An 18,940-nucleotide genomic window follows, 5' to 3' on the forward strand; every position below is an offset into this window, starting at 1 on the left:
GTCTGATTCTATTTATATGAAATTCTAAAAATGGCAAAACTAAAGTGACAGCAAATCAGTGGTTTCCTGTGGCTGTCATCGAGGGAAGCTCCACCCCCAAGACACAGGAGAACACCTTTCAGGACGAGGGAACTATTTCGACTCTGGGTTTGGGTGGTGGTTACACAATTACCAAAATTCATCAAACTGTACGCTTAAAATGGATGAATTTTATTGAATGTAAATAATGACGTAAAAGAAAAATCAAACCCAGAGGCTGATGAAGTAAGTGCCTTTCAGCTGGTTGTCCCGGTGCCTTGTGTGTGGTGTCTCGGGGCCTGCCAAGATGACCTCCTTGTTGGAAATAAGGTCATTCGAGGCTCATTTTCTTTCTCTTGCCTCAGAGCTGCAGATCCAGCTGACAATGACCGATTTCCAGTGGGCACCATAGTGTGTCCCAGGCGGAGACTGACAGAAACAAGTTTGTGTTTCTGTCACTAATGATATAAGCCTTCATCGTATTCTCTGCCAGGCCATGTTGGTTTTCATTACACCCATTGAAGAAGAGAACAGACTAATAATGAGCTGGGTGTTATTGGCTCACAAATAATTTATAATGGGCAAACTAGGACAGGAACAGAGCTTTTTTTGGCTAAGGAGGCTGCATGTCACTCTTTAAAATCTAGGCCAAAAAATTATTTATAATGCATAGACAGTCACTCAGAAAGTTAAAAGGTTCCTTTCTTCTCTCCTATGTGTTTGAACATTATGCTTTTTACCCTAGACTCGCAAAAGGCACCTTAGCATCTTCCTTGGACACCTGCGTTCAGTCTATAAGTCTGAGAACACATATATGAGGGTGGTTACTTGGCTAGGAATGAGGCCTTTGTAGAAACCCCTTAAGGGTGTCAGGTCCTCCCCAAATCCAGAAAGGTTAGGAATGAGGGAAAAGTCAGGATACGGAGACCCTTATGTATGGGTAGTGATCACACACTTGAGGTAAGCTTTGAGGTAAGAATTGCCTCGGGTATTATCAGGAAGGAACCCAAACTGAGATATAATCAGCAAAGGATGGCTTGTCAACAGGTGTGTTGAAATAAAGGCAGATCGTGTGTCCTTAGCAGAGGCAAGCAGAGTGGTTATGGCCACCGTGACATCTAAGAAGAGGATATTTGCCTTGTGTCCCCGTGTTTGCCGGGGCTCTTTGGGGAAGCAGAATCTTTATTGATGCTGATACCTGTAGATATGGATACCTACCCCAAGGGAGCTGAAGCCCTCTGATGGGAATTTGCTGAGTTGTCACAAGCCACCAGCACCCTGTCTTGACTGCACATTGGCCAGTAGCCTCCTGGTAAGTGATCGGCTGCCCTGGGCACCTTGATGCCAGGCCCCAGGGTACCTGGAGCAGCAGGTAGACCACGTTTGATGGGCCCCGCAGCTGTCGCTCCTATTCTCTCAGTGAGCTGACTGTGGAACAAGTGCATCCTGGGTGAAATGAGGAAGGTGGGTCAGCTCTCGATCCCCTTTGGCCAAGGTGACTGTTGATGGGGGGCTGGTCCCGTGGGGCGGAGAGCCAGCCCCTGGGTCTGTGGTGTGTCATTAAAGGTCAAGACCTCTGGAGTGTTGCTCCTTCCCAGACCTCCTCGGGGTGAGGGCAGGCTAACTGTGACACGTGCTCCTTGTCTGGCTATTTCTAGAACAGCCATTATAGCCGTGCTTTCCGGTTCTGGTTCCTGAGGATCCCAGGCTTCCTCAGAGGTCCCCTCCTCTCAAGCCAAGCAGCTCTACTTTGATCTCTGTGTAGATGCGCTGTGTAGTGTGTCATTTTTTAAATAGACTGGTTTTTTTTTTTTAGTAGTTGTAGGTTCACAGAAAAACAGAGCAGAAGGTACAGAGAGTTCCCATACATCCCCTGTCCCTGTGTATGGACACCCTCCCTGTTACCAACATCCACCAGTGGATACAATGGATATACCTACCTTGACACATCATTATCCCCCAGAGTCCATAGGTTACATTAGCACTCACTCTTGGTATTATACATTCTTTGAGTTTGGACAAATGTAAAATGATGTGGATCCACCATTATAATATCATACCGAGGAGTTTCACTGCCCTAAAAATCTATTCATCCGTCCCCACCTCAGTCCCTGGCAGCCATGATCTTTTCACTGTCTCCATAGTTTTGTCTTTTCCAGAATGTCATATCGCTGGAATCATGCAGCAGGTAGCCTTTTCCGATTGGCTTCTTCCGCTTAGTATTATGCATTTAAGGCTCCTCTAAGTCATCTCTAAAAGGGTTCATCCGCTCTTAGCAGCTTGACAGCCATCCATGTTCTCTGTCGTACGTTGGCCCCAGGTCGAGCACGGCTTGCAGACATTTTTGTGTGGGGTGTGTCTGTGCCTCATCTCCACACAGGATGATGAGCTCTGGGGCAGGGGCCAGGACATACGCCCTGTGCGGCATGGCTCTCTGCCCGACTCTCAGGGTACCTGGTTTCCCCTAGTAACCTGATGCCTAGGACTGGGTGCTCCGGGGTGGAGGGGACATGGTTAGAGCCTAAGGAAGGGCTCTCAGAGCAAAACCCTGTGGGCTGCCCCCATGTACACAGCATGTCATTTGCTCTCTGAAGTTTAAAGCTCCATGAAGTCAGACTGAACAGCATCCGGCAACGGAGCTAATCTATAAGATTTTGCATCTGAGTCAGAACTTACTTATTAACACTGTCTGTCTTTGTGGCCAGAAGTCTGGCAAAACATTTTTCTGTCCCCATTATCCAACTCTGAAATGTGGCGAATGTTATTTTCCCTGAAAGAGTTCTGATAAGATGATCACAACAGAACACACTCTGATGGAAAAGACTTCCATTTCATAATAAAGCCTTTATGCAGTGGAATGTTCTAGTAACCGGTGTGTTCTGTGTTTACAGAGCTTCTCGAAACAAATCTGAGAAGAAGCGTCGGGACCAGTTCAATGTTCTCATCAAAGAGCTTAGCTCCATGCTCCCTGGCAACACGCGGAAAATGGACAAAACAACTGTGCTGGAAAAGGTCATTGGATTTTTGCAGAAACACAATGGTAAAGGTTACGTTTCTCTCCATTTTTATTCCATTCCTGTCCTCTCATGTGGCGATGACTTCATCAAGCTGGTCTTCTGCTTGGTTCTCTCTCTCCAGCAAAGCCCGATCTCATCAGTCACAGGTTTCCTCTTGCAAAGGCACTCCACCCTCTTTAATATCCCACCTCCAGCAGGTTTGGGAAAGGACACTCACCTCCCAAATTGCTTTATTAGCCAGAGGAGAGAATCCAGAGCAGCCTCACAGGTAGAATCCAGCCTAAGTGGAGTGGCATTAACAGTGGGAGTGTCTTGATTAAAAATATCTGCAGCAAGCATTTTTCATTCAGCTCTGAAGAGACGCAATGCCCAAGAATTCATTTTCCACTGGAGCAAAGTGGCCTGGTTTGTCCAACCACCTCTGCCATGGCCCCTGAACTCTTTAGCTTTCTGAGCTACACCATGGAAAAAATAAATTGAAAATCAGTAACTTACTTACTGTCACATCCATTTTTTTATTGAGATATAATTCAAGTGCCATAAAATTCACCATTCTAAAGTTTTTAATTCAGCGATTTTAGTATATCCAAGAGGTTGTGCCACTGTTAACACTAATTTTATCATCCCATAAAGCGGTCACTCCCTATTTCCCCTCCCTCCAAATCCTGACAACCCCTCAACTATTTTCTGTCCCTCTAGATTTGCCTATTCTAGGCATTTCATACAACTGGAACCATCCAATATGTGGTCTTTGGTTTCTGGCTTCTTTCACTTAGCATCCATATTTTAACAAGTACTTGTGTTTCACTCCACATTATGGCCAATAATATCTATGGTATGGATATACCATGTTTTGCTTAACCATATATCAGTTGATGGCTTTTGCATTGTTTCCACTCTTCAGGCATTATGAATAATGCTTCATGTACAGTTCTTTGCGTGGTTATATATTTTCAGTTCTCTTGGATATATATCTAGGATTAGAATTGCTGGGTCCAGTGGTAATTCAAGTTCAACTTTTTGAGGAACTGCCAAACTGGTTTCTGCAGCAGCTGGACAATTTTATTTTTTAAAAAAGATTTTATTTATTTGTCTGAGAGGAGAGCACAAACAAGGGGAGAGGCAGGCAGAGGGAGAAGCAGGCTCCCCGCTGAGCAGGGAGCTGGATGCGGGACTCGATCCCAGGACCCCTGGGATCATGACCTGAGCCGAAGGCAGATGCTTAACCGACTGAGCCACCCAGCCACAATTTTATACTCCCAGCAACAGTGTATGAGGGTTTCAATTTCTCCACATCCCCACCAACAGTTGTTATTGTCTGGTTGTGTGTGTGTGTGTGTGTGTGTGTGTGTGTGTGTGTGGTGTTTATTATAGCCTTCCTAGGGAGTATGAAGCAATTATCTCATTATGGTTTTGATTTGCATTTCCCTAAAGATTAATAGTGTTCAGCTTTTCATGAACTTATTGGCCATTTGTATATCTTCTTTAGAGAAATGTCTATTCAAATCCTTTATCCATTGTTTAATTGGATTATCTATCTTTTTGTTGTTGAGTTGTAAGCGTTGTTCATATATTCTGGATACTAGACCCTCATCAGATATATAATTTGCAAATATTTCCCCTCATTCTATGGGTTGCGTTTCACTGTTTTACTGATGTCTTTTGACACACAAAAGTTTCCAAGTTTGAAGTCCAATTATCTTTTTTTTGTTGTCGGTTGTGTGTGTCTTAGGTATCTTATCTAAGAAACTATGGTCTAATCTAAGGATATGAACATTTACATCACCTATGTTTTCTTCTAAGAGTTTTATAGTTTTAAGCCATAGATTAAACATCATGCATATAATCTACAGGGTTAGCATTTAGGTATATGATCCATTTTGAGTTATTTTTTGTATATGGAGTCAGATAGGGAGTTGAAATTCATCCTTTTGCATGTGTATATCCGGTTATTCCAACATTCCTTTCTTTTTTAAAAACGTTTTAAGACTTACAGAAAATACACAAATAATAACTGTACAGTTGAGTTACTTATCACACTATATATTAGTAAACACAGCTAGGAAACCAACACACAGGTCAATAAATACCAGCTTCCCCAATAGATGCCCCTTCCTTCCTATTACCTCTGCTCTCCCCAGAAAGTAATCTCTGTTTTGACTTCTAATACTAGAGTCGGGCTATTGGGACTTATTCAGATGGAATCATAGATTATAAACATGATGTTTATGAGGTTAATCTGTGTTTTTCCAGTGTTCTGGCTTGTTCATTTTCATTGGTATATAGTATTCCATTATATGAAGTTACCACTTGAATCTATCCTTGACCTTATGTCTTTCTCAAACTTAAGAAACATAAGAAAGACTTACGTCTTTCTCTTTTACCTTTTTCCTTTAAACCCTTTTACCTCTTAGCACTGACCACCCTGCCCCGCTACTCACCTATGGATGGTACAAAAAAAACTGGAGAAGAGTTAAGAGGGTTCAGTAGATATTAACAAGCAAGAAGAGCAGAATTCTTTTTTTTTTTTCTTCACCATGACACCAAACATAATAAAGTCAGAAATGTCAGGTTATTGAGGAGATAATTACGATTCTTCTGTGCTCACCGTGATACTTCTCTTTCACTGAATGTTTTCCTAGACAAGATGATTTCATGGAAGAGGGCACAGCTAGGACATTAGAAAGTTTCATTATACTTGCTATTCTTTTATTATTTCTTTAATAATTGTATATACCTATTAAAAAGATGACAGTAATGATATATCCTCCTTCTTTTTCTTCCAAAGCTGCCCAGGGGAGTGTAAAGAATATGTTAATTGCTTTTGTTAAAAGTCAGGGAAGAACAATCAAGCAGGATTGGAATAAAGTGTTGCAGCAGTATTCGATTGCCCCAATAATTTAATCAGAATGGTTATGTTTCCTAAATAATGATTTGGCTAAGTGAAATAGCAGGTTGGTGCGATTACCAAGATATTTTGCACAAATTACTCAAACTAGGTCAGTGCCACTGAGAAGCAGGACAGCTGTTAAATAGGACAGCTGGGATCAAGTTCATCAGTGTGACATTTATGCTGGGCTCTGTCTGCTGCAGAATTACAGAATTGTCAAATTGGGACCTGGAAAGAATCAGTCAGCAGAAACGCAGCCTCCTAACACCAGGAGTGCCCATCTCCATCTCACCTTTTTTATAAGACTAAGGCCTACTTTGCCCAGCCCTCTTAAATGCAACCCTGATCACCTGCGGATCTCATTCATCCTTTGTGATTTTATATTCCAAAGAAAGCAGAAAATTCATGGTAGATTTTATGGAGAGATACCGCAGTGGGCCAAAATTTGGATTAAATCAAAAAATAAAAACAAACAATAACTTCAGTTATAATCCAAATGGACATGAACTCCACAAGCATCCACAATAGGGCAGAGAACAACATGGTCAGCATTTATTCAGGGCTCCCCATGGGTCAGGCAGGCATTGTTCTAAGGACTCTTGTATAGGAACACATGTGAGCTTCACATCAGCTCCCCTGAGTTAATATTATTTCACAGATGAGACAACCAAGGCACAGAGATGTTAGGCCACTCACCCAAGTCAGACAGCCAGGGAGAATCTATACAGCGCAGTCTGCCTCCAGATCCCAAGTTTTTAATACTACACCATGCTGTTTTTCCACAAGGCATAATTTATGGAACTCTTAGGGATATTTGTATCATAACTGTGCTGTAGCTGCCCATCAGTGTAGCCATTTAGCCTACTGGTTCTCAACCTTGACCACCCATTAGAATCACCTGGGGAGTTTTAAAAATACATATAACTGGGTCACACCTCAGGGACCAATAAATCAGAATATCTAGGGGTGGAACCCCAGTGGTGAGCTGGAGCTGGCTCATCCTGACTTGCAAAAGATGATTGTTAAATTTTCAGGAGTTTTGCAAGCCAGTTGACAGCTTAAAATTAGCCACTGTGTGAGTATTTACACCACAGAAATGGGAAAGCACTATAAATCAGGGCTTTTTTTTTTTTTTCCATTTTCTTTTTTTTTTCTTTCTTTCTTTCTTTCCTTTCTTTCCTTTCTTTCCTTTCTTTCCTTTCTTTCCTTTCTTTCTTTTTTCTTTAGGGAGGGAAAGCCTTTTACCAGCACACTACTGGGTGAGGCCCAGCATCTGTATTTTAGAACTTGCGGGGTGATTCCAGTGTGCAGCCAGGGTTAAGAACAGTGGGTTTAGACATGCTTTCTGCCTTCATGATACAGGAAGACCACAGGATAAGTCAGAAAAGATGATTAAGTCTAGGTAGTCATTATCATTCTTTATAATGACTTTTTCCTCAATAATTGTTCAAGCATCCCCTTTTTCTCAGCTTGGAAGGCAAATCTGGATCCTGGAATGGATACATATTCTTTTTGAAGGAATCCAAATCAAAATGAGAACCTGACCATGTTTCTTTGTAGTTAAATTTTGTGTCATCTGTGTCTGTTATAAGAGATAAATCACTAAATTATGTAAACAGCAAAGTGTATTGCATGTCTTTATCCACATCCATCTAAATGTTACTTCTACAGGACCAGGCTGACCTGCATGCTTTCCTTTTCTTGTGTGAATCTCAAGCTGATTTCATCCAACATCAAATCATATTCCTCTTTCATGCCCCTTCAATTTGTCTGCCTTAGTGGATAGGGACTAGGGGCATGGGGAGAAGCTGCAACACAAAGAGAAATGTCTCTGGTGGACAGGATAATATTAACCCAACTTAGTAGAGACTTTCTGCCCTATTTCCCAGACTTTTCTTTGACCACACGTAACCCAGAGACATACTGCTCCTTGTTCACACCTACCAGGAACAATTGGGAGGTGAGCACTCTAGGGCACAACTGCAATTTACACTACACTAGAATTTTGGGGTTCAGCTGTTAATTGTAATGTTTTTCTTCAAAAAAGAAATGATTTCAGGTGGTTTTGCTTCCCTTGCTATTTAGAAACTGCTGTCACCACACCTCTTTGCTGACCCTGCCCTGTCACCTGTAGCTTATGATATTGGTCACATCAAATGCCAGTGGAGACATGATTATAACACTAAACTTCATTTCCCAGTTTAACATTTTTTTACCTGGCTTAAGACATTTTACCTAACATATATAATTTATTTATTTAATATGCTGTGAAGTGAGCCTTAATTTCCAAGGACTGCAATCAAATTGTTGAAATACAAAGTGAAAGAAATGGCTGCTCTCAGTATTATTAGGCTGGTGTTTAGAATGAATCTAAGTCATACTAAATGATCTAAAATTTACTTAACAGAAGAGAAATGGGCCTTTCATTTTCCTTTACCATTAAGTTGAATGGACCACTATCTAAATCAACTTTGGGCTGCTGAGAAGACTCTTCTCCTGGACAGTTAATCTACAGCTTGATCCTAACGGTCAAAAGAACATTACAGATGAGTTTATGTGTTGGGGAACAAGGGAGAACACTTATGGCATTAATTTATTCAGATGGCCTGGGTAGATCTCTTTTCTAAGTGGCCAAACTGTGGCAACCATTTGAGGACATGAGAGTTTCACCCTTTCTTCCTTGCCTCGGCTGGCACCCACCCCAGAATGAACACTGGTCTGGGACTACGTGTAGCACCCTGCCTCGGCTTCCCAGGATGCATTTCACGTTGTGCAGCCTCTGGCCACCGGGGCAGCAACAGCTTGTTCTTTCCAAAATCTTGGAGGAAGAAACCATCCCAGTAGCACCACGAAAATAATCCCTAAAGAAACCTCTTACTACATAAGGTGGGGCAAAATGTTGGTTAAGATGAAGGATCAAGGGCGCCTGGGTGGCTCAGTCGGTTAAGCGTCTGCCTTCGGCTCAGGTCATGGTCCCAGGGTCCTGGGATCGAGTCCCGCATCGGGCTCCCTGCTCAGCGGGGAGCCTGCTTCTCCCTCTGCCTCTCCCTCTGTCTGCTGCTCTGCCTACTTGTACTCTCTCTCTTTCTATCAAATAAATAAATAAAATCTTAAAAAAAAAAGATGGAGGATCAGCTGAAGGAAAAACAAATATATCTGATACAGCATTTGAGCTATCTGTAATAATCTTATCAGAGACATTTTAGTAATAAAACAAAATCCACTTTCAAAAATGCAAAAGAACTCGAGTATTTAAGGAGTCGTGTGTATTCCAATGACTATTGAATTTACAAACATGAATAACATCTTCAGTACAAGGTAGAACAGAAACAAGCAAACTATAGATCAATCCAGAAAAGGTTTGAGAAGAATAAATTCTGGCTTTAAAAGCAACTAAGTAACATGTATTTGTCTGACGCGTTGTACTTCAGTACCTGGAAATGCTGAAAGATACATGACATTCTGCCTAGACACAGGAGGTTATTTACTACAAGCCTAAGGTGTGTCTGGAATTTTTGAAAATCCCACAGATTTCTAAAGTGTTCTGCTTTGCCTTGACCATGAAGAGGCAACTTAGGGCTGTGTCCCACCGTCCCGGTCTTTGTTCCCATTGCCTTGATAGGTGGCGACTGCCTAACTCCCAACTGCTTTTCATGCCGAAATTCAAGGGCATTGTGCTCCTGCTACTGGCAGGCGCTCTGGCCACACAGAGGGCGGAGGACTCTTCTCCTGAAGCCTCATTAAAAGGGTGTGAAAACATCCAGAGACGCCTTTAAGCCCATTACATCCAAAGTTCCTAGTCCTTGGACATCAGGGTAACCTATTTCCTTATCTGGGCTTCTTTAATTTAAACAACACAGACGTTTACACAAAATTACATAGAAATAAGTGTGCTTCATTTGTTAATTCTAATTCCAAGGTGCCTTTGACTATAACCGTTTATTTATGGGTTTTGTTTTTTTTTTTAGAAGTCTCAGCGCAAACGGAAATCTGTGATATTCAGCAGGACTGGAAGCCTTCATTCCTCAGTAATGAAGAATTCACCCAGCTGATGTTGGAGGTGAAATGCACTTTCAAATTAGCTTAATTCGTTGCAAATCAAAATGTAGCTGCTTGTTCCAGATAAGACCCGGTGCCCAAAGTAAACAACTGTTCTTGACCCTGGAAAGAGGTCTTGAAACAGACACCCCTTGAATCCCTGCGTGCTCTTGCTTATTTTTTGGCTAGTTTGGCAGTATAAGCAAGAATCCCCAAACTGGATGTGAGTGTGTGCAGGGCGAGCCCGCTCATGGTCTCCCAACTAGAGGACACCCAGTGGGGGACCCGGGGAGGGACAAGGGTGCAGGTAGGTAGAGGGAGGGGAAGGAGGGAAGGGAAATGTACATCTCTGCACTGTTTTGTGGCTCAGAGTCTCCTCTTTAGAATGCAGTGATTATATGATTATATGTTTCCCTCGGTAGAACACATTTTGAAAACAAAAGTCTTCTTTTAAAGTTAGGCTTTTAACTTGAGCTCATATTACATCAACATAGCATGTGGGTGTCTCCCGTAAGTGACCCTGTGCCTCCCCACCCAGCACATGCCATTTCTGGGCTGGGAAAGATGCTCACACTTCTTCCTCTAGAAAGTTAAGTGCCCACACCCATCTTCAGGGCTAAATTTGTGGAAATCTGGCCGAGCTGGGCCAGTGGCCTTCTTCAGTGTCCTGTGTTTACATTTGGGTGAAACCCATCTGTACAGATGAGGATGAGTCTCTACAAAAACATGCGGCGGGGTGCTCTGACATCTCAACTGGGGATTAGGCTGGGAGTGTATGGACATGACAGTGGAGGGAGAGAAGGCTCCAGACGTGGCATGCCTGGGCCCTTGACTTAGAAGAGGAAACCGAGACAAATGAGTTCAGCGAAAGGAAGTTAGACGCTGGCTACATGTCAGTGGTTCCTGGCAGGGTTTTTGGAGAGTGGCTTCTTTCTATATCTCATCTTAGGTGCGTGTATAAGACTGATGTAAACTTTAATTTACATAGATTAACTATGCAGAAAACAGAAAGTACTGGAGTAAGAAAATGCCAGAATGAAGATGTCCAAATATTATGAAATATAAGCGCATTAATGAACATTTGCATAAAATGAAAGATACTTAAATCTACATGTGAACTATATTTAAAGAAAATACAGAACTTTCTCCAGAAGCAATGCATTTTAAGTATGTTAAATTTAGACCAGCTTGTGAAATATAATGTTGAATTAATGCATCATTATGCTACTTTACATAAACCGTTTTATCTTTTAATTCTTAGGGACAGTAGTTAAAACGCATAACCCTATAGCACCCAGCCTCTTTTTAAGAGCCTGTAGCACATCTTTCTTTTTTTCCCCCCCACTGAGTTTCAAGATATCAAAAGTGTCTGAGGAAACAAGACTTTTAGAAAGTTAAAAATGGATACATATTTGGGCTGAAAGGCAGGACTGAGATTTGGGAGACTGGAATTTCTAGAAAAAGAAGATTTTAGATTTGTATGTATATTCTTTCTGCACGTTCCCCAGCTCCCAGTATAGACTCCTTGAAGCGAATCTGAAGGAATCGTGCCCAATGAGTGAATTAAGCCTGAAGTTAATCCTGTGCAACAAGCAGGTCTTCTGGGCAAATTGCAGCTTTGAGGAGCCTGGGAAACCCACCCACTAGTGTTTCTGATTTATCTCTGACTGTTCTAAGCTTCTGTTCCAACCTGTTGCCCTTCAGGAGACACAGACCTGGCCATGAGTAACCGCACTTGCAGTATCTTCTCCCAGATGGCCTGGGCCAGAGGATGAGGTTGTCACCATTTGCCACTAGGCATCTTCTTACTCGTGTGTGTCCCTTTCCAGCCACACAGCCTCTCCTTTTCCAGAGCCATTTCAGGGACTGTGGGGAATTCAGATGCCATGTCTTGGTAACGATGAGGTTCCGTTTTAAATCCGGACAGAACCCATCAGGCGCCAGGGTGCTGTGCCCTCTTGATGTGAGTCCCAACTCCTCCCCTCTCCTCTCAGAAAGGCCCCAGCCCAGACTCCGGGAGGCTGTGCACAGTCATGGGGTTTGAAAGAACAAAAGTGCCTTGGCTGCAGACCCCCCAGGCGGGTACCGTGTAAGCGGACGTAGATGCTGACTACAAGCACCTGAACACGATGACTCGGACGAAGGGGCAGCAGCTCTTGCTGACTGGTCCCTAGTGAGTTTGTAGCATTTCTTCTGAATTGTATTCAGCGTCTTTTCTCTTAGCCCAGAGGTTGTCCCCAGGAACACAGGAAGAATCAGAATCAGGAATTGGCAGAAAGGGGTGTTTTCGTTTCCTCTGGTGTGTGGCAAGTATAAAATTGGGGCCGTTGTGGTATTTTGGCATCCCTAAAGCTGCCGTCACAGTCACCTTTACTTTGCGACTTTGCAGTCAGTCTGCTGAGTCCCTCAGATCAGGCTGATGGGACCCTCTAAAGCCCGGCAAGTGCACTCCAAGCAGGGACTCAGCACACCTCTTGTGCATTTAATGGAAGACGCCAATAAGCTGATGAAAGTTATCTCCCATCTATAAATACCTTCAGCTTTTTAACACCCACATGCTTTAGAAATCCAAGAGGGGCTTGGGCTCACTGCGCAAGAAGATCGTTTGGACTGCTTCTCTTTTCCCAGTATGCTGCCCTGCTTTTTCCAAAAAGGTCCCACTCACCTCCTCAACAGCTCCCACCTCTTAAAGCTCATCTCTAGGAGTGCCGCAAATAGAACTGAAAAAACCATTAGGAAAAGAAACAAAAGGTACCAGGATATACCTCTGGGTTCACCATGGCCCATAAATCTTATTTGGGATTTCTCATCCTCGGCCCTATTGACACCTTCTTTGTTATGGGGGTGTCCTGTGCATTGTAGGGTGTTTCAGAGCATCTTTGGCCTCTACCCACTAGATGCCAACAGCACCCACCCCAGTAGTGACCACCAAAAATGTGTGCTGTCATCGCTAGATGTCTCCCAACAGGGGTGAGGGGAGAGGGGGCAAAAGTGCCCCCAGTTGAAAACCACTGATGTAACCCAAAAGGATGAGGTCCTCTTAAGAAACATGCTTTAAGGGCGCCTGGGTGGCTCAGTTGGTTAAGCGACTGCCTTCGGCTCAGGTCATGATCCTGGAGTCCCGGGATCGAGTCCCGCATTGGGCTCCCTGCTCGGCGGGGAGTCTGCTTCTCCCTCTGACCCTCCCCACTCTCCTGTGCTCTGTCTCTCATTCTCTCTCTCTCAAATAAATAAAAAATAAAAATCTGTAAAAAAAAATCTTTAAAAAAAAAAAAAAGAAACATGCTTTAATCTATTTTTCAGTCTTAAATCCTGCAATATGTAAGATAAAATAATAAATGACCCTAGTGTTCATTTTCCTGGTGAAGAGAGCTCTCTCCCATCCTGGCACGGTGCCCTCCATGCCCAGTTAGTGGACCGTTTCCGGCTCCTGTTGCAGTGCACCTAGCTGCACCCTCCTAACTGAACAAATTAATGCCCCTTTGACCGTGCAGACTTCCAGTAACACCCTGGGAGGAACTAGCCGAGTGCATACAAAATGTTTCCAGAACTTTCTAAGCACATATTTCAGTGTGGCTTTTTTTTTTTTTCCTTTAAAGAGGAAAAATTCTCACATTCGAGGAAGATGCTATTTCAAAGATGCAGTCGGTACAAAGTGATAGGTTTACAGTAACGGTCCACCTGAGCATATTACTCCCTCAGAGACTCATTTTCCAATGAGATGGGCTTGTCTTAGTCTTTTCCTTCTATTCGGGGCACCCGTATATCCCGTTGCCAGGATGACCCCATTCAGTGCTGAATTACACAGCCTGAATTTTAGAAATCAACTTTCAGATGTGTCTTATGAAAGCATCGTGAGCATCCAATAAGGAATCTAAAAACAAAACAGCAGAAGTGTGAGGAAACATTAACAGCCTGCATCCTTTCTTTTCTATCAGAAGCACCTAGAGCAGCATGCCTCACATACAGTAGACACTTAGCAAGTAAAGCGAATGTTCTTGACAAACAGTTGCTTCGGGAGGCACTCCTCCTGTGGCAATGAATGTGGGCAGAGGCCGACCCTGACCGACAGTTGTTAATGCACCTGTTAGGTCCGTCCGATACCTTCTGGTCCATGTTTACCACTGAACTCAAAGCGATATTGGGGATCAGGGGATGGGAACCATAAAATATCATCTTTTTAATGGTAACTGTGATGTTTCTGGTCCAGCCCAACGGGATGCTTACCATTAAAACTACTTAGGTAATTCCCATGGCTAAATTGAGTTTTAGGATACCAAGAGATCAGATTTTCCAGGGAGCCCTTTAGTGCTTTAGCAAGCCGTTTGCCTGGGCTAGACAAATTCTGCATACAAAACCATCCTGTGTGCTAGGCTGAAAAGTGCAGTGAGGTTATTTGTGGAAATATTCTAAGAATTGCAAAGTAAATTCAGTGTCATAATAGGGGATCCTTTGCTTCAGTGACATCCTCCTCCATAAAAGCGCCACTAAGGAGCCTTCCACTGTTGGGTTCTCTGCAGGCACTGGACGGCTTCATTATTGCAGTGACAACGGACGGCAGCATCCTGTATGTTTCTGACAGTATCACACCTCTCCTTGGGCACTTACCAGTAAGTTTCTGCTCTGCTGGCCTTTGCCAGTCCACATTATCGTCTTCCCTTGAGAACCATTCAGATCTCAGATCGGGGGTGATGTAGGTCTGAGGGGGTCTGTGTGTAAGAAGGGTTAAGGAGTGTCCTCAACAAGGCTGAGGCCAGAGTCCTGGGGGGGGGGGAGGGTCTTCTAGAGGAAGGGCAGGTGCAGGAATATGCTGTTCTAGAACAAACAAGGCACCCAGATCTCGACATGGCAAAACCTGGCAGGGGGATGTGGGTGCAGGTCCTTACCCTTCTGTGCCCCAGAAACCACACAGGAGCTGAGCTGACGACAGAGGCCTAGCACAGTTAGCAGATCTTAGAGCCTGGACAGAGGCTGATGTATATCCTACGAAGGGAAAAGCCGACCTCCCAGGTGAACTGAGAGCTGGTGGAGGAATGCGCAGCAGATGGCTTGAGATGGGACGTGGTTTGGGGACATGTCTGAGATTGCAAGTAGGTGGTGACACTTAATGGTAATAAAGGATCTGTGACAGGGGTGATGGGGGCGGTGGGGGGAGAGTTGAAATATTCTGGGAAGATGTGTTTGTTTGGACCAGGGAGGCCTTGGGGAATGGGGAGGGTGTGGGCAGGACGACAAGCTCTGCTGTCCCAGGGACTCCAGATGGAGGCTCAGAGACGGGCTGGGTGCTGCTTGACAAAGGCCCTCCTAGATGCTCCTTTCTCCCCTTCTTCCTCCCTCCTTCCCTACCTTCTTCCCTCTCTGCCTCTCCTCCTCCCTCCCTCTCCTCCTCCTCTCTGCCTTAGCCTGCCTGGCACCTGGTAACCCCCAGTCAGAAGGACCTGGCTCACCAAGCAGCACCTGGCTGGTGGACGGTCCACCTCTGGAGATCCCTCAAAGGCATTTGGCCAGCCTTCCATTTCCTGCCACACGTTATTTATTCCTACAGACTGTGACTTTGAATGACAGTTCTACCAGCAGCATCCTGATGGGGATAAAGCCTCCTCTCTTCTCTCTCCTCCCCACAAGCCCTATCAAACCACTTAACCCCACCGCTCCCCACTCCCAGCACAACTTCCCTTGGTTCCTGTACAAAGGAAATCCTGGGCCAGGAAGACACCAGAGGACCATGGCCCCCTCTCCTTAGCTGCACGTGCTGGGGGAGAGCGCAGCCTTGTTCCGTGAGCAGCTCGCCTTCCTTGGGGTGATGAGCCCAGCTTTGCTACTGGCCCAAGATTCCATATTTTCCTGGGCTACCCTTTTCCTCAGAAGCTACTCCCCATCACTTCGTTTCTGCAAATGATGCAGATCAGGGCCACTGTCCACATTCTTCCTTTGCTGGTCACTGTGCGGTATAGCCCAAAAAAGCAGTTTTTACCTTGCTAGGCAGATGCCTTTGCATTACCCCATTGTTTGTCTAACCTTTGTGTTTCGGCCCACCCCCTGCACTGTTGCTGTTTTGATTTGTTAATGATTGCGATGTTTGCTTAGTGGGCTGGACCATGCTACCGGTCCATACGGCAGATTTCCTGTCTCCAGGCTTGAGCACAGACCCGACGTGCCTAAGTATTCATTGAGTGAGGGGCTGAGTTCATAAATGGGGCTGCTACCTCGGGAGCCATCCAAACAGCTCGGCAGGAGTGGGAGGTGCCTCCAAAGGGAGAAATATGGGCACGGACAACACCACCTCCCCAAAGGAAAATCATCTAAGGCAAAAGTGCTTATAAATGTGGAGAAATCTATAGACCAAAAACTACTTCCGTGGAATGCTGGTTCTCCCAGTGAAAGCTCCAGCAAGCAGTGCAAGATGAAAGTAGAATAAAGGGCCAAGTTCCCATGGCAAGGGTCACAGCAGGGAGAGGAGGTCGCAGAAAAGGAAAGACAGAGCCCCTGGCTTACGTTACCACGCAACACAGCAGCAAGTCCATGAAACACCTCCCAGGAGACATTGCTCTGCCCTTCCTTCCCCGGCCTGCCCCTCACCTGCTGGAAGGACCCGCCTGATCCCAGGCATCTGGTCAGAGATGGCTCTGGGTGGGGGCTGAGCTGGGGGCTCGCTCTGTCTAGGTGGGCTATGGTAGGTGTGGCTGCATGCAGCGCAGAGCTGGCCACAGGTTGAAAGAGTCCAGGTCACCAGTTAGGTTTGGTTTATTTTATTTTATTTTATTTTATTTTATTTTATTTTATTTTATTTTAAAGATTTTATTTATTTATTTGAGAGAGAGACAGAGCACAAGCAGGGGGATCGGCAGGCAGAAAGAGGAGCAGACTCCCTGCTAAGCAGGGAGCCCGATGCGGGGCTTGATCCCAGGACCCTGAGATCATGACCTGAGCAACTGCTTAACCGACTGAGCCACCCAAGTGCCCCGATTTTTTCTACTTTAATGTGCCTTTTGATTTTTATAAAGCATGCATACAGAAGTATGTATAAAACATACATTCAGTGTTTAAATTCATGATAAAGTGAGCGCAAACATACAGGTAGCTGTCACCGAGGTGAAGAAACAGAATTATGTTTGGGAACCATAGAAGCTCCCGTGTATTTTTTTCCCATCACACCCCCCCACCTCCCAATCAGAGATGACCATTTTCCTGGCTTTTAAGATCATTGCTTCCTTGGTTTTCTTTGTAGTTCTACCAACTTTTGATTTGTCACTCAACAATATGATTTAGTATTCCCTTCTGGCTAACTTTAGGAAAATAGGAAATGGACTCCTCTTGCTCCACGTTGTTTGTGAGATCCATCCATCTCACACCGTTAGTAGTGGTGGTCACGGGTTTATGTCGTTGCTGCTTAGTATTCCATTGGAGGAATGTGCTAACATTTCTTTTTTTTTTTTTTAAAGATTTTATTTATTTATTCATGAGAGACAGAGAGAGAGAGAGAGAGAGGCAGAGGGAGAAGCAGGCTCCGAAGGAGCAGGGAGCCCAATGCGGGACTCGATCCCAGGACCCTGGGATCATGACCTGAGCCGAAGGCAGACGCTTAACCATCTGAGCCACCCATGCGCCCTGTGCTAACATTTCTGCATCCATTCCTGGTTGGAACTCTTAGAAGGTGCTTTGGTGAACATGCTGCATATGTTTCCTGATGAACATTTGCAAGCATGCCGTAGAGAACTTACGTGTAGGATGGCCGGATTGGAGAGTGCGGGCACCTTCACGGGTGTACCAGATGACACCAGGTTGTTAACAATGGTTGCACCAGTCTACCCTCCACCAGCAGAGTCGAGAGTCCTAGGCGCCCCATGTCACAGAACGTGGATTGTCAGGCTTCTTAGCATTTGTCAGTCTCGCACGTGAACATAACTCGTGAAGTTTTAACTTGCCTTTCTCCCGATTACTAATGCGATTGAGCGTCTTTGCATATGCGTGTTTGCCATTTGGATTTCCTCTTTTGTGAACACAGTGCTTGTTCGGGTATTTTGCCATTCTCCTACTGGACTGTCTGGTTTGTTTCTTGTAATTTGGAGGCATTCTTTCCATGGTTCTTGACACTAGTCCTCTGTCGGATACTGTCTGAATCGCCTCCTGCTCACTCTGCCTTAAGGATACAGGTCCGGCTGAAGGCCCAACACCCAACACTGGACAGATGAGCTTGACAGCCGTTTACCGGTCTCATGCGTTCATAGCCTGGCAGGTGAGGACATGGGGCCACACGGGGCCGCACCAGCAGGGGCTGTGAGAAGCAGGCTTCATAGTAACAGGAGGGTGGGGCACCCCCGGTCCCCACAGGGGTGAGACTGGTTTATTAGAATAATTCCACAGGCTGGCAGGGAGTTAAACCCACTACCCAGCAATGAGCAGGAACTGTGCCCGTCCCCCTCGATAAGGAGCATTGTTTAGCTAGGGGACCTTTCCACGGGGGCAGAGTGTGAAGGAGAACTTTCAGTTGGGCCCGTTGAGGGCCTCCCAGTTTTGCTAGGTGACAAGGCAGCATTTAACACTGAACCTTAATTTTAGGACTTACACCATGGCTTATGTGTTACAAATCTGTTCTCTCATCTTGTGGCTCATCTCTCCCTCTCTAGGTTCTTTTCATGAACAGAGATTCTTTATAGTTCGTACCTTTTATATTCTAATTAATTCTTCACGACTCTAAGGTCAAAGTCACTCCCAGTACTGGCTTCTGAAAGCATTACCGTTGGGCCATCAGTTAGATTCTGGGTCTAGACTGCATCAAAGCCTATCGGATGTGCCTCCAACCCCCTGGCCCTTTAGGGAGACTGAGCCCCTGACTGCTTCGGGGAGCCCATTCCTGCCTCTTCTCAGCATGAGGCTCCTCCACGACATCTCACGATTGCCCCTTCTCCAAGACTTCTCACCGTGGCCAACACATCTCCAGCCAGAACTGCCAGGGCCCGTTTGGGACCTTGCAGGA

The 18,940-nt window shown here is 44.9% G+C and overlaps 1 protein-coding gene across 2 annotated transcripts in view; it reads left to right on the top strand.

Moving 5' to 3' along the window:
• The window catches only part of NPAS2 (neuronal PAS domain protein 2), a 151,495-nt gene that overhangs the window by 86,902 nt on the left and 45,653 nt on the right, over window positions 1-18,940 (top strand). For both annotated transcript variants that reach the window (XM_035001803.1, XM_035001804.1), the window contains exons 3-5: window positions 2,910-3,058; window positions 9,894-9,985; window positions 14,484-14,573. In XM_035001803.1, coding sequence (XP_034857694.1) covers window positions 2,910-3,058; window positions 9,894-9,985; window positions 14,484-14,573 — 331 coding nt within the window. The remainder of the gene's footprint in view (window positions 1-2,909; window positions 3,059-9,893; window positions 9,986-14,483; window positions 14,574-18,940) is intronic.

The sequence above is a fragment of the Mirounga leonina genome, unplaced genomic scaffold (genome assembly GCF_011800145.1).
Source record: "Mirounga leonina isolate KUSES-001 unplaced genomic scaffold, KU_Mleo_1.0 Mir_125, whole genome shotgun sequence".
NCBI classification, from domain to species: domain Eukaryota; kingdom Metazoa; phylum Chordata; class Mammalia; order Carnivora; family Phocidae; genus Mirounga; species Mirounga leonina.